The 14928-nt window shown below is 41.3% G+C and overlaps 1 protein-coding gene across 1 annotated transcript in view; it reads left to right on the top strand.

Moving 5' to 3' along the window:
- Nucleotides 1-14928, top strand: part of ST8SIA4 (ST8 alpha-N-acetyl-neuraminide alpha-2,8-sialyltransferase 4) — an 89505-nt gene that overhangs the window by 21282 nt on the left and 53295 nt on the right. The window contains exon 3 of the mRNA XM_074932610.1: nucleotides 118-375. Coding sequence (XP_074788711.1) covers nucleotides 118-375 — 258 coding nt within the window. The remainder of the gene's footprint in view (nucleotides 1-117; nucleotides 376-14928) is intronic.

Below are 14928 nucleotides of genomic sequence, written 5' to 3' on the forward strand. Positions count from 1 at the left end.
ACACTATCTACCCTGTGCTTTACATTGTATGCTCTGTACTGTCTGTATTACTATTAAATGTACTCCATGCTAGCCATGGGTGTTGGGATTCATTTGTTCATTTTTCTGTCATCCCAGAAAGAACATTCTCCGGTTCTTGGATGCTGAAAGAGATGTCTCAGTGGTCAAAAGCAGCTTCAAGCCAGGAGATGTAATACATTATGTATTGGACAGACGTCGCACCCTAAACATTTCTCAGGATTTGCACAGACTTCTGCCTGAAGTTTCCCCAATGAAGAATCGCCGATTTAAAACCTGTGCAGTTATTGGGAATTCTGGCATCCTTCTGGACAGTGGATGTGGAAAAGAGATTGATAGCCATGACTTTGTAATAAGGTGAGTTTTCATCTGCTGTGGAAGATAGAGCCTCCTATGCTTCTTGGAGAAAAGCTGGGAGAAATGTTTTAATTTAAGATACAGATTTCTGACATTATCTGAAATTAATCTGAAACAGTATACATCACTGTGTGATTCTCTGAATTTAAATATATGCTCATACTGTTGATAAGAAAATTATTTTTACAGTGAAAATAAAAGAAGGAGCAGAGGAGGGAGTTTTGTGCTACTTATTTTTGCTGTTTGTTTTTTTTTTTATTCTAGACAAAATGAATTTTCTGTGGACACCTGGGTAGAATGAATGCAAAATGTTTTCTCTTTCAAAAATATATTCTTTCTTAGCTTTTGGCCAATAAAGATGGCCTACTATAAATTACTACATTACTTATGTGCAGCATGGGGTAAAATTTCAGTGTGATGTATTGATGTTGAATTGGATGGCTGCCATTAAGGTAAACAGAAGTCACACATGTAAATTCCTTCACATTGCTCTGAAAATGTATCCCTGCAGTTTAGGCAAAAATTTTGATATGCTTCACTTTTTATTCATTCTTTAAGCAATAGAATACCTTTGGACTTCACATATCACTAGGAAACAAAGAGGAATAGCTGGCTTCATTTGGCAGCCTAGTGTTATACGGATATAGAGAAGGTTGGGCAGAAGATAGGACAGTGATAGAAATGTGGAAATAGTTGTCATAGCAAGTTACTTGTTTTTTCTTTCCTCACCTTGAAGAAATATGGTGGCAAAAAAAAAAAAATCAAAAGGATATGAAAAGAAAAACTACATTTTTCTGTACATAAATCAAAACAGAATATAGACGTGAAAGTTGTTTTTTATTTGAAAGGTGTACTAGCAATACAAACAACCATTCAATTTTGCTTATTCCTTTTGCTTATACCACTAGTCTTTCAAGTTAACATCCTTATTGCAGAAGGAATCAAAAAATAAATACACATTTCTAAACCAGATTTAGCTTATGGCATGCTTGTTCACTCTCCCAGTGATGAAATGCGATTCATTTAACAGGTTTACAGAAAAATTTAGATACTGGATTTTCTAAATGAAAACTTTCTTTCAGAAGGCAAGGTATATACTTAAATCATGTGCTGAATTTCTTTTAAGTCATCTCCATGCTCTTCCCCATGTTTTAACTGTCATGAAACTAGGTGATGATACCTGATAGGAGATTTTAACTAATTCAAGTCATATGGAGTAAAGATAATATTCTTAAAGATCTGTGTATAAATTAAAGAAGAATGGTAAAGCATCAGGAAGTTACTGTTGCTAGTAAGTTATTTAGACTGGAGAAACATCTCTCGTAAGGGGTATGACTAATAAAGCGATTAGTATAACAACTAGTTTGATATTGTGATAGTAATCTTTATAAGGTTCTGGAAATACTTTAAAGTAAATATCAATGAATTCATTTGTATTTTGAGTTAAAGAAAAATGCAAACCATACTTCAAACTTATAGTTTCCCACATTCCTCTTCCATTTAAAAAAATTTGCACTCAACATGATATGTAATCATGTGAGGTAATGTACTGGATACTTGGTAACCACTCACCGCTATTGCCGTATAGGATTCTGGTATTAAAATGTACCATGACACTGTTACTCTGCTTTCAGCTGATTTCTCTACAAGTAAAATTATGTCATTCTACTCACCACCTGATGATGTTCTGAAAAGGTGTTACTGTGTGTCATGTATGCAGCTAGGTGTAGAGGCTAATGAACAACATTTTCCTAGAATCTCCAGTTGCTGAGTGCAGTATGCTTATCTGTTGGGGCAAGTATGTCATGCTATTCTGGTTAAATATATTATCCATTTGATTTTGATAGTATTGTATGGTCTTTTTGAGACCTGAAACAAAAGTGTGTGTTTTTGAGAGAGTTTTTTCTTAGAAGTTATCAGTTGTAATTTTAAATCTGACACCAACAATACCCTTAATTGAATGATAAAACTGATAGTGGAGATCTGTGAAAGTGAAGGGGACACAACAAACATCCAGCAGTATATGCCTTGCAGAACTTAATATCCTGAATTTTAATGCTTCTGTAAAAATGGTATGAAGATGTTGGTAATAACTGTTAAAAACACTGAATATACACTTTATTACAGGTAAAGAAGAGTGTCAGTACCTAGCTCGTTAAGTAATTTGTTAGTATCTGTCAGTGTTCTAATAATTGTCCATCTTTCTCTGAGACATTCCAGTGCTTCTCTATGTAACAGTCCCTCTCAAAGAACATTGATCCAACAGAGACATCAGTAATTAGAGTACTTTTATTACGAAAAAAGTTTAAAAATAGACATCTAAACTGGAGTCAAATAAGAGACATACCTGCAAGCTAACATATAATTCAGTCAGCAAAATTTACAAGTAAAACAATACAATTCTTCCCCTTCACACAACTCTGAATGTGCATAAATAAGGGTAATTCTTGCAAGCAATGTAATATCTTGTCAGCCTAAGTAGATTTACTATATTCACCAAACATTTTTAAGAGGCTTGGTTTTAATTACTTATTCATATAAAAGCCTTAATTTGTTCTCAGGGCATCAGAAATCAAGAGACAAGGGACATATCTTCTGCTAGGATAAAATGAATTAGTTCCACAAGTTCAGTGAAATCATGCCTATATTGACAGTAGGAATTATGACCCATCTAGTTAAAATGGGAAGCAAGGAGACTCTTTGCTATTAAAAAAAAGCGTGCTATTAACTATTCCAAATTCCCATATGCCTTTCCTTTTTACCTCCTATTACTTTACACCCTCTTAAGTCAATATCAATCCTTGCACCTCTACTATTTTTGTAGTGGTGAGCTAAAGCATGCTGCTTTACCATTTAGCACTTTGATACTATACCCAGAAAGGCTCTGAAGCATTCCAAAATCTCTGATTCCATAAAATAAATCAGAATAAAAATATGAGATAATCTACCAGATTACATTTAAAAATCTATAAATGGCACCATGCTGTTGCAGGAGCTGGTTTTTGCATTGTACTGTTTTCTGCTGTTTGTCTGTTAGGTGAGATATACGTTGCTCACTCCCTGTGATATTTAAATGCAATACATATTATTCCCCCATTGTCTACACTTTCTGATGCTGAAATTCTCATGCCAGAGCTGTGTTAGTTGTTACATCTTAAGAAACAGATGAGCTTGTTATACTAAGTGGTACATTTTGAAATGCAGTAGGTACATAGGACTTCCTAAAAAAGACAACTGTATTTTGGGTAAATAACAATACTAAACATTGCCAAGTAATAACTGTCAGATTCTTGGAATTACTTCTGGCAGCCAGGAAGTACCAAAAAGAATTCAAGTCAGCTTTGGGTTCAGAATTTGAATAATGCCAAAGTTTTGAAGAAATTTTTTTGGTTTTAATTGATGGAATTCATCATTCATGATGGGAACTATTGAAAAGCAGAGGCCAAGTTTTGGAGTTACTTGGTTAAAAAACAAACAAACCCCTTCAAACCTAATAGATAATCTTGTGGTTTTTCTTGTAGTGACACTTCTGGTAAAGTCCCTTTCATTTCATTTCAGTTGGACTATACAGAGAACAGGCCTCTTGAGTGAAGCTATTTGACTAGCTTAGGGCTGCTCTGAAAAGGAACAGCCATGAGAGTGTATTAATTGCTTCTTTGTTGGGACTGAAGTGTCTAATTTGTAAGTTACAACTCTTCTTTCTCATTGGAGTGTTTTCCTGCTAAATCTGTCAGCATCTAGGAATCAAGCTGAATATTTTTGCCATCATGGGTGCTAAAATTTTGCTGGGCAAATGTCACGCTTATTTTTCTAGTGTCCTTTGTCCTTCATGTTTTAAGTTGGCAATTCTTGTGCTTAGAGAAGTTGCCATGGAAAAAACTGGTAGTCCTTTAATAAATCTGTTGGTTTATCCTATGCAAAGAAGAAGATAATAGGTTTGACTTCCTCCCTGATATCTTGGTTTTGTGGGGAAGCAATTGTGATTTGAGCAGAAGACATCGTATCTATTCAGGAAGAAGAAAAGGACAGACCTTCTAACCACACCATGAAGGTGTGTTTTCTTATTTCAGGAGAACAACTTAAATTTCTCTGCTAATATTAATATCTAAGCAGAGAGTGATAGTAGCTTCTTTCTTCTGCATTGTTCCTTCAGCTAATAGGAAAAAGCAATCATAAATTTGTCAGAATTACAATATTAATGTACTTATATTCTGGGGCTTCTTTTTTGTTTTGTAACTTGTATCAGCTTTTATGTTCAAATACTTATTTAATATACCTTGCTTGGAGCATAACCATTGTGCCTGTAGAGCTGGATGCTCAGAATCAGCAGATCTGTTGAAGGTGAAGTTGCCAATTTAACAGACTCATTTTAAAACATGATTCTTTCCTTAAAAATAACATTTGAATACATCATGACTAGCTTCGTAGACCTTTTTCAGCTTTCAAATGTGGCAGCTCTATTTTTGCCCTCTGTCTCTTCCTAAAAATTGTGACATACATTGAAACATTAAATGAAAGCAGAAGAAAGCCAGAAACCATAATGTTCAGATGTTCTTGCTCAGTGATTTGGGTGCCTGAGAAAGGGGGAGCACCAGTGTAGCTGTTCAGTGTTTTCAGTCAAGTTAGACATGACCTCCTCCTCAGGAGAACCTTGGAAAAAGCCTGGCTTCTTCTGGCCACATTTTCCCTTTTTGACTTCACCTCATGATTTCTTCAGCTGCTGGAAGGGTCCTTGCATGACTGCTACTCCAAGTAGCCCATCATGAAGTGAGAGCTGATACAGAAATGTCATCTTATGAAACTGAAGCTCTTCGTACATAGCACCTGGTGCTGCATATGCTTGGGGCTACAGTACTGTATACCCTTCATAAGCATTTATAATTCTGACTTTGGTGCAACTTCCTTTTTTTTTAAAAAAAAAAAAAACCAAAGCTAATTCTTAAGTAGGTGTATTGGGTCTGGCTGAACTGGAATCGGTTTTCCCCTATAGCAGCCCTCACGGTGCTGTGGTTTATGCTGGGAGCTGCAGGGTGTTGATAGCACCCTGGTGTTGTGGCTGCTGCTGAGCAGTGCTTACACAGCACCAAGGTTCTTTCTGATATTTCCCCCAGTGGGACGGGGTGGGCAAGATCTTGGGAGGGGACACAGCTAGGACAGCTGACCCAAACCGACCAAAGGGATATTCCATACCATATGACGTCTGCTCAGTATAAAGCTGGGAGAAAGGAGGAAGGGGGTGGGGTCACCCTTGGTCCTCCGAGGCAACTACTACGCGTATTGGAGCCCTGCTTCCAGAGAAGGCCCGACATCGCCTCTTCATGGGAAGTAGAGAATAAATCTGTTTGCTTTTGCTTCCGCGCGCGGACTTTTGCTTTGCTTTGCTTATATTAAAACTGCTTTTGTTTCACCCACAAGGGTTAGTTTATCTTCTTTCCCCTCTTTACCCTGTTGAGAAAACAAAGGGAAGGGGGGGGGGAAGTGATAGAGTGACTTGGTGGATACCTGGCATTTAGCCAGAGTCAAACCATCACAGTCTATTCTGGCGCCCAACGTGGGGCAAAACAACGGCAGTTTTATATTAAATGTGCTGTAGCTATAGTAGTTATTAAGCAACAAGCTCTTGTGCTGGTCACGGGCTTGTTTATTGCGCTGCTTATCTTTATTTTGTTAAGCTCGGGAACATGCTGCAAGGAATCGGGAACATCATGAGTGGTTTTATTTTGCAGGCTCCCGAGGTACTTAGTCATCCTTATGTTAGTGCATTGATACTCTTTATTAATGCTGTTCGCCTGTTGTGGGTTGTGTGGAGCTCGGTATGCTCTTGGTGTAAGAGAACGCAAATTTTGAGTGAATCGGTGCCAAAATGTGCTCTGAGGCGGCCTGTTCCTGGGTGGCAGGGAGAGTGGAAGGAGTTGGGCAGATTCCTAGGACGGTTATCACCTCCTGTAGCCTGGGATCTCACCCCTGAACAGGCAAGCAACCCCACAAAATTGACACATCACCTGATAGAGGGGTGCCTTGCCTATCCCAATGAGAATCAACAACTTCTAGCACTTTACTGGGGCCTGGCCTGTGCTTATCGAGCTGCAGTTCAGCACTCTCAAAGGGCTGTGGTTGACATGGGAACTCAAACAATAACAACAACAGAGATTGCCCCAGTAGTAAAAAAGAAACAATGGACAAGGAGAACAACAGGCCCATACCCTCGATTAATAAGGGAGGAGAAAGAGGAGGAAGAAGCTGGTCCTTCAGCAAAGGTATCAGAAGAGGGAATAACAGAACTGAAACAGGAGGCAGAAACTACCCGGTCCCTGACGTCATCAGAACTGCGAGATCTGCGGAAAGACTACTGCCGCCAGCCGGGTGAGCGGATCGCTGCCTGGCTGCTGTGATGCTGGGATAATGGGGCAGATGCTCAACAGCTAGAAGGTAAGGAAGCCCAACAGCTGGGTTCCCTTGCTAGAAATCGAGGAATTGAAAGGGGAATTGGAAAGGAGACAGCAATTTGCAGTCTGTGGAGACGGCTCCTTTCAAGTGTTAAAGCAAGGTATCCTTTTAAGGAAGATCTTATGGACCACACCCCAGGGAAGTGGGCTACTGCAGATGAAGGTGTCCAGTACCTGAGAGAATTAGCAGTGATGGAAGTCATCTATGGTGATCCAGATAATGATGAAGCCCCTAAAAATCCAGAGGATGTCCCATGCACACGGGCCATGTGGAGGAAGGTGATTAAAGGTGCGCCATCCTCGTATTCTGCCGGCTTGGCCGCAATGTACTACCCAGAAATGGATGCAGGAGAAGGACTAAGATGTACGCCAACTGTGGAGGCAGTCTCTTCCTGGCTTCAGAACTTTGAAGAGAGTCTTGGTACCTCCTCATCTCTACGGGCGAGTGCCCTGGATGTTAGGAGCTCCCCAAGAAATCATTTCTCTTCTGTCCCAGTCAGGGGGAAAGGAAAGCCAAGGCGCATGACACGTGGCGAACTCTGGTTCTTCCTGCGCGACCAGGGGGAGGACATGAGGAAGTGGGATGGTCAACCCACCTTTAAGTTGGAAGCACGTGTACATGAATTGCGAGGAAAGACCCCTGCCAACAAGAAGACATCTAAGAAGGTTGCTAATGTAGCTGGTGTAAAACCACAAGGAAGTAACCAGCGATCTCCCAGATACAGAAAGACTGAGATCACCTCCCTTGATCCTGAAGAAGGAACCTCCGGCCTGGCACGGCAAGAGTCAGACAGTGAGTACTCCGACCAAGAACAGGAATAGAGGGCCCCTGCCTCCAGCCAGGAGGAGGAAAGGGATGATCGGGTGTATTGGACAGTGTGGATTCGATGGCCTGGCACATCAAATCCACAGAAGTACCAGGCTTTAATTGACACCGGGGCACAATGTACACTAATGCCGTCAAGTTATAGAGGGGCAGAACCTATCTGGATCTCAGGAGTGACAGGGGGCTGTCAAGAACTATCAGTATTGGAGGCCGAGGTTAGCTTGACTGGGGACAAGTGGGAAAAACATCCCATTGTAACTGGCCCAGAAGCCCCTTGCATCTTGGGCATTGACTATCTCAAGAGGGGATACTTCAAAGACCCAAAAGGATACCGATGGGCTTTTGGTGTGGCCAGTGTGAATACAGAAAAGGTAAAACAGTTGTCTAATCTGCCTGGCCTCTCAGAAGATCCTTTTGTTGTGGGACTGTTGCAAGTTGAAGAACAACAGGTGCCAATCGCTATGAGGACCGTGCACCGACAGCAGTATCGTACAAACCGAGACTCTCTGGCTCCCATCCAAGAATTGATTCGTCAACTGGAGAACCAAGGTGTCATCAGTAAGACACATTCGCCTTTTAATAGCCCAATATGGCCAGTGCGAAAGTCTGACGGAGGGTGGAGGTTAACAGTAGACTATCGTGGCCTGAATGAAGTGACGCCACCACTGAGTGCTGCTGTACCAGATATGTTAGAGCTCCAGTATGAACTGGAGTCAAAGGCAGCCAAGTGGTACGCCACAATTGACATTGCCACTGCATTCTTTTCAATTCCTTTGGCAGAAGAGTGCAGGCCACAGTTTGCTTTCACGTGGAGGGGTGTCCAGTATACCTGGAATCGACTGCCCCAGGGGTGGAAGCACAGCCCCACTATTTGTCATGGACTAATTCAAACTGCACTGGAAAAGGGTGATGCCCCTGAACATCTACAATACATTGATGACATCATTGTGTGGGGCAATGAGGCAGAAGAAGTGTTCAAGAAAGGACAAAGAGTAATTGAGATTCTTCTGAGAGCTGGGTTTGCCATAAAGAAAAGCAAGGTCAAGGGACCAGCACGAGAAATTCAGTTCTTGGGAATAAAATGGCAAGATGGACGCCGTCATGTGCCATTGGATGTTGTCAACAAGATAGCAACTATGTCTCCACCGACCAACAAGAAGGAAACACAAGCTTTCCTAGGATTTGTGGGATTCTGGAGGATGCATATTCCAGGTTACAGTCAGCTTGTGAGCCCTCTCTATCAAGTGACCCGAAAGAAGAACAATTTTCAGTGGGGTCCTGAGCAGCAACAAGCCTTTGAGCACATCAAACAAGAGATAGCTCGAGCGGTGGCTCTTGGGCCTGTTCGGACAGGACCAGCTGTGCAAAATATACTTTACACATCAACTGGGGAGCACGGACTCACATGGAGCCTCTGGCAGAAGATACCAGGTGAAACTCGAGGTCGACCATTAGGATTTTGGAGCCGGGGATATCGAGGATCAGAAGCCCACTACACTCCGACTGAAAAGGAGATACTGGCAGCATATGAGGGGATTCGAGCTGCTTCAGAAGTTGTTGGTACAGAAGCACAGCTCCTCTTGGCACCACGGCTGCCTGTATTACATTGGATGTTCAAAGGAAACATCCCTGCCACACACCATGCAACCAGTGCTACCTGGAGTAAATGGGTCGCGTTAATCACGCAACGGGCTCGACTGGGGAAACCCAACCATCCAGGGATCCTGGAAGAGATCATGGACTGGCCAGAAGGTAGAGATTTTGGAGTGCGGCCTGAGGAGGTGGCTCGTGCCCAAGAGGCACCGCCATATAACGAGTTACCAGAAGATGAGAGGCGTTATGCTCTCTTTACTGATGGATCCTGTCGTGTGGTAGGAAGCCATCGGAAGTGGAAAGCTGCTGTGTGGAGTCCCACAAGACAAGTCGTTGAGGCCACTGAAGGAGAAGGAGAGTCAAGTCAGTTCGCAGAAGTAAAAGCGATCCAACTTGCCCTAAAGATTGCTGAACGGGAAAAGTGGCCAGTATTATATCTCTACACGGACTCCTGGATGGTGGCTAACGCCCTGTGGGGGTGGCTACAGGAGTGGAAGAAGACCAATTGGCAGCGCAGAGGTAAACCCATCTGGGCTGCTGCATTGTGGCAGGACATCGCTGCCCGAGTGGAAAACGTGGCTCTAAAGGTGCGTCATGTAGATGCTCATGTGCCCAAAAGGCGTGCCACTGAAGAACACCAAAACAATGAGCAAGCAGACAAAGCTGCCAAAATTGAAGTAGCTCGGCTGGACCTGGACTGGGAGCGTAAGGGTGAGCTGTTTGTAGCTCGATGGGCCCATGAAACATCAGGGCATCTTGGCAGAGATGCAACGTACAGATGGGCTCGTGATCGAGGGGTGGACCTGACCATGGAGGCCATCTCACAGGTCACTCACGAATGTGAAACATGTGCTGCAATCAAGCGAGCCACACGAGTAAAGTCTCCCTGGAACAGAGGGCGATGGCTGAGTTTTCAATACGGTGAGGCCTGGCAGATTGACTATATTGGACCACTGCCACGAACACGCCAAGGCAAGCGCTACATACTCACCATGGTAGAAGCAACTACGGGTTGGCTAGAAACGTACCCTGTAAATCATGCCACTGCCCGAAATACCATCTTGGGTCTTGAAAGGCAAATTTTATGGCGACATGGTACTCCTGAAAGAATCGAGTCAGACAACGGGACCCATTTTCGAAATAATCTTATAAACTCCTGGGCAAAGAAACACGGCATTGAGTGGGTGTATCACATCCCTTATTACCCACAAGCGTCTGGAAAGATTGAAAGATATAACGGACTGTTGAAGACTATGTTGAAAGCATTGGACAATGGGGGATGGAAGCATTGGGATATAAATTTAGCAGAAGCCACTTGGCTAATTAATACCAGAGGATCTGTTAACCGTCCTGGGCCTGCCCAAACAAACCCCCTTCATACTGTGGGAGGAGATAAGGTCCCTGTAGTACACACAGGGAGGTGGCTGGGGAAGGCAGTGTGGATTGCTCCTCCCTTGGGAAAAGGCAAGCCCACTCGTGGGATTGTCTTTGCTCAGGGACCTGGATGTACTTGGTGGGTAATGCGGGAGGATGGGACTACTCAGTGTGTGCCTCAAGAACATTTAACCTTGTGGGGAAAGTAATCTGTGGGATGAGTTGTATGTTGCAGGAAGTGATGGAGGAAGTAGGAACGATGAAGAGTGAACCAGACACGTGCAATGACAACCCAAACCTAGCCGGTGCTGGAGTCCAACGGTCAAGCATACTTCTGTCCTGAGCATCTATCTTGACAGATGGAAGCCAAGACACTGAACATCTGAAGAAGTGAAGAAAGCTTATGGAATAGATAAATGAATATTATGTGGGACCTGGGCATAACGTAAATGGTATGGAATAAGGGGTGGAGACTGTATTGGGTCTGGCTGAACTGGAATCGGTTTTCCCCTATAGCAGCCCTCACGGTGCTGTGGTTTATGCTGGGAGCTGCAGGGTGTTGATAGCACCCTGGTGTTGTGGCTGCTGCTGAGCAGTGCTTACACAGCACCAAGGTTCTTTCTGATATTTCCCCCAGTGGGACGGGGTGGGCAAGATCTTGGGAGGGGACACAGCTAGGACAGCTGACCCAAACCGACCAAAGGGATATTCCATACCATATGACGTCTGCTCAGTATAAAGCTGGGAGAAAGGAGGAAGGGGGTGGGGTCACCCTTGGTCCTCCGAGGCAACTACTACGCGTATTGGAGCCCTGCTTCCAGAGAAGGCCCGACATCGCCTCTTCATGGGAAGTAGAGAATAAATCTGTTTGCTTTTGCTTCCGCGCGCGGACTTTTGCTTTGCTTTGCTTATATTAAAACTGCTTTTGTTTCACCCACAAGGGTTAGTTTATCTTCTTTCCCCTCTTTACCCTGTTGAGAAAACAAAGGGAAGGGGGGGGGGAAGTGATAGAGCGACTTGGTGGATACCTGGCATTTAGCCAGAGTCAAACCATCACAGTAGGTGTTATGGGAGGAGATACAAGGAAGTAAGTTTAGAAGGCTAAGGAAACATCAGTAAGAAGTGACTTCTGTAAACCCATATACAAATGATCAAAGTTTTAAAAGTAGTCTCTTAAATTAATAGGTGTCCTATGAGCATCTAAATGTAGAACACAGGAAGTTAGTCTGACTCCTGTAATTATCATGAGATAAAAGGACAATATTCTTTTAAATTTGCTTACTCCTACTGTTGGTAATACAGAGCTTTTAACTAGTAGTTTTCTTTATGGTTTCAAATGCAGGGAAGCTTCACTAACACATTTGTTCATTGACTGTTTCGATTAAGAAGTGTGACAATGTTCAGAACAGTCTTAGTTTAAACACTGTGGTTTATTTTTTTTTTACTGTTTTCCATTTCTGAGTGTTCAAACTATTACTTTTTTCTACATTCCAAACTTGGAACCCCAAAGTGCTTATCCAAACCCATGAAAATGATCATTTCGCCTGAATTTATTGCAAGGATAATATTTTTTTTTAACCCCTTTTGTCTTCACATGAGTGCAGAACTGTTCTGAAGTTTTCTACAGTAACACTTCTGTAGCCCTATAGAATATGCCCTTTATGGACAGTAATGTGTAAAGGTAAATAAAAAGGCAAAGACACAGGTATTCATGAAACTACTAAGTTCCATTTCTCAGGTTTTCTTACATTAAAATATCGTTCTCCGTATTTCACTACTGTAGTTTTTTTTTTTTTTTTCACATGCAACAAACTTTCAGCGATTCCTTCATTTTAGTGTCAAAGTAATGGTATTGGAAAGAACAGTAAAGCTAATTTGTGGGTAACGTTGCAACAAAAACTCACAATAAAGAGGTAAATACTGTGTTTTGCCACTTTCTAAAATACCACTTAGACCTTTCCTGTCACTTCTGTGCTGTGTCAGTTGAGGATAACTTGCATTTCAATCACTGGTGTTAAGGAAGATGCTAAGAAGAAGGAATTTAATGATTATCAGTACAGGTTCTAGTTTGGGTAACAAAAACCAATAAAGTTTATTAGCAGGTGATATCACAAAAATCCATCTTCTAGTGTGAAATCAGTCATAAATTCAGGATTCTTGTGGAATAAAAGGGTATCGGGTCAGCAATGGTATATTTTACATGACACATCTCAGAAGACAGCTGTGATTCCTGTGTGTGAGTAGAATTCATAATTATGCTGTATCTGAGCCTCTACACAGCATACAGTGCTAATGAGACATTCTCTATTGTGCAATGCAGAGGATAAGGCCTGGATGAAGTAGGTATGTTGGGGGATTCCCTGCTAATCCAGATCCATATATAGTTAATTTGATTCAATTTTAGTTTTGTCAGGTGCCAAACAAGTACACACAACATGTGAGAATCCATACATTTTACTTTGGCAGTGGGAGATAGGAGGTTTGTGTATGGTTTTTTTTGTAAATCTCCCCTTTTTGGGTGTATGTATGTATGTATGTGAAGGTGATTACAGTGCTGCTGCACACCTTTGTTTGAAGAACCAAATGAAATCATGTGCTACATACACACATGTGTTAGTGATATACTTCCTGCAAGTAGACTGGCTAGAGAGTAATCCAGCTGTTAGGCTGTCTGCTACCTTGAACTTAACTCTTTTCCTTCTATGTGCTTGAGCCTTGCATTTTACTTCCACATCCAAGTGTTTCTTAAAATGTCAAGAATCTTTGAATTCAAGATTGAAGTTTTCATTCTTATGGGAATCTGGATATGAATCTGAGTATAAAAGTCTTCAGTCTGTTCAGGAAAGAGTGTATGTTACAGATACTATTTAGGTAATGCCTTATGTTTCAGAGATAATATTATGTCTTCCAGCAATAATCTAATTTTCATTTTTTGGCTTCTCAGTATATATAATCAATATTGTGTGATGGATATTTTTGGCTTTGCTCCACAAGGAGAAGATGTTAATGAAACAAAGCATGGTTTTGTAGCACTTTTGTGCAGCTTGAGCTTTAGAGTGATTTCTAGGTAGTTATTTCAACCTGTAAACCTCAAGTGCATGTTGTTAAGTTTAACAAGTGTATAAATCCATGGCCAATTCTTGCATTATTACTGTATGAAGAATATTCTTGTAGTTCTCAGTGTCAAGTAAAATGGAAATAGTAATCACTTTTAGTCAAGAAAATTTGTATGGCTTTTATTTAAAATCGACTTGAAAACAACAATATATGGCCTATGAATATGTTACGTATTCATTTGTGTGCATATACATGGGCTGTATGTTTATTAATGACCAAGCAAGTTCAGCTGAATGTCTGTGGAGTAACTGACTTCTCATTTCAGTGTATTTTTGTGAATACATTTTCATCATTTTCTTTGTTAAGCTCTGCTGTCTGAAAGAGTTAAGTATGTTATGGATGTGTTTGGGCCATAAAGGTGTCACAGCAAATGCAGGGTTAATTACTTACATTTAAGTGTGATATAGCAGCGCTTACTCCATTCTTCAGTCTTTTCTCATGGCATACAACTCCAGACATAGGCCATTTGGCTCTTTTTCCCCACAGTTTTTCTTAATATATTTCACTGTAACTGATATATTTAACAGACAGTTGTAGAAGAAACAGGTTTTCAATCGCTGAGACTTTTCTGTCTGTGTTTCTAAGGATTTCTGTTACTGTACAGATACCTAAATACCATGTGATACTTCAGACATGAACTAATTTTTTCGTTTTACCACAGTTCTCTTTTTAGTGATATAGCATTGTAGTACATGTTCCTGGTGAAAATCTGCTATCACACTGAAAGCTTGTGTTTGGGAAGCTCTGCATTTTTACTATGAATATTTTCTATACATATATTTGCCTTTCAGTATCATGATTATACAGGAATGCTACGTAAATTTAGTGACCCTGTAAATTTACTGATTACTTAAATCATATAATTAATGCCTGATAGTAAGTTTAGACTAACTACCCTGTTGAAATGGCTATGCTGAGGTTTTGGATGTGGTCTAGGCTGTTGTCATGGGAAGAACAGGGACTACATCATTAATTAGAGGTATCATGCATATTATGATACTACCAGTCCCAGATTATGAATGTTTCCCACTCAGGTTTTTTGCTAACCTTCTCGCCAAAATGTTCCAATCTTTGTCTCATTAGACCAGTTTCTGAACACTTCTACCACAGATAGTGCTTAGAAATAAAGGAGCAGATAGTGACTAAATATTTGCTAGTTCAGTGCAAGAGGAAAAAGAAGGAGCTAGAGCTCTTGAG

The sequence above is a fragment of the Athene noctua genome, chromosome Z (genome assembly GCF_965140245.1).
Source record: "Athene noctua chromosome Z, bAthNoc1.hap1.1, whole genome shotgun sequence".
In the NCBI taxonomy this organism is placed as follows: Eukaryota; Metazoa; Chordata; class Aves; order Strigiformes; family Strigidae; genus Athene; species Athene noctua.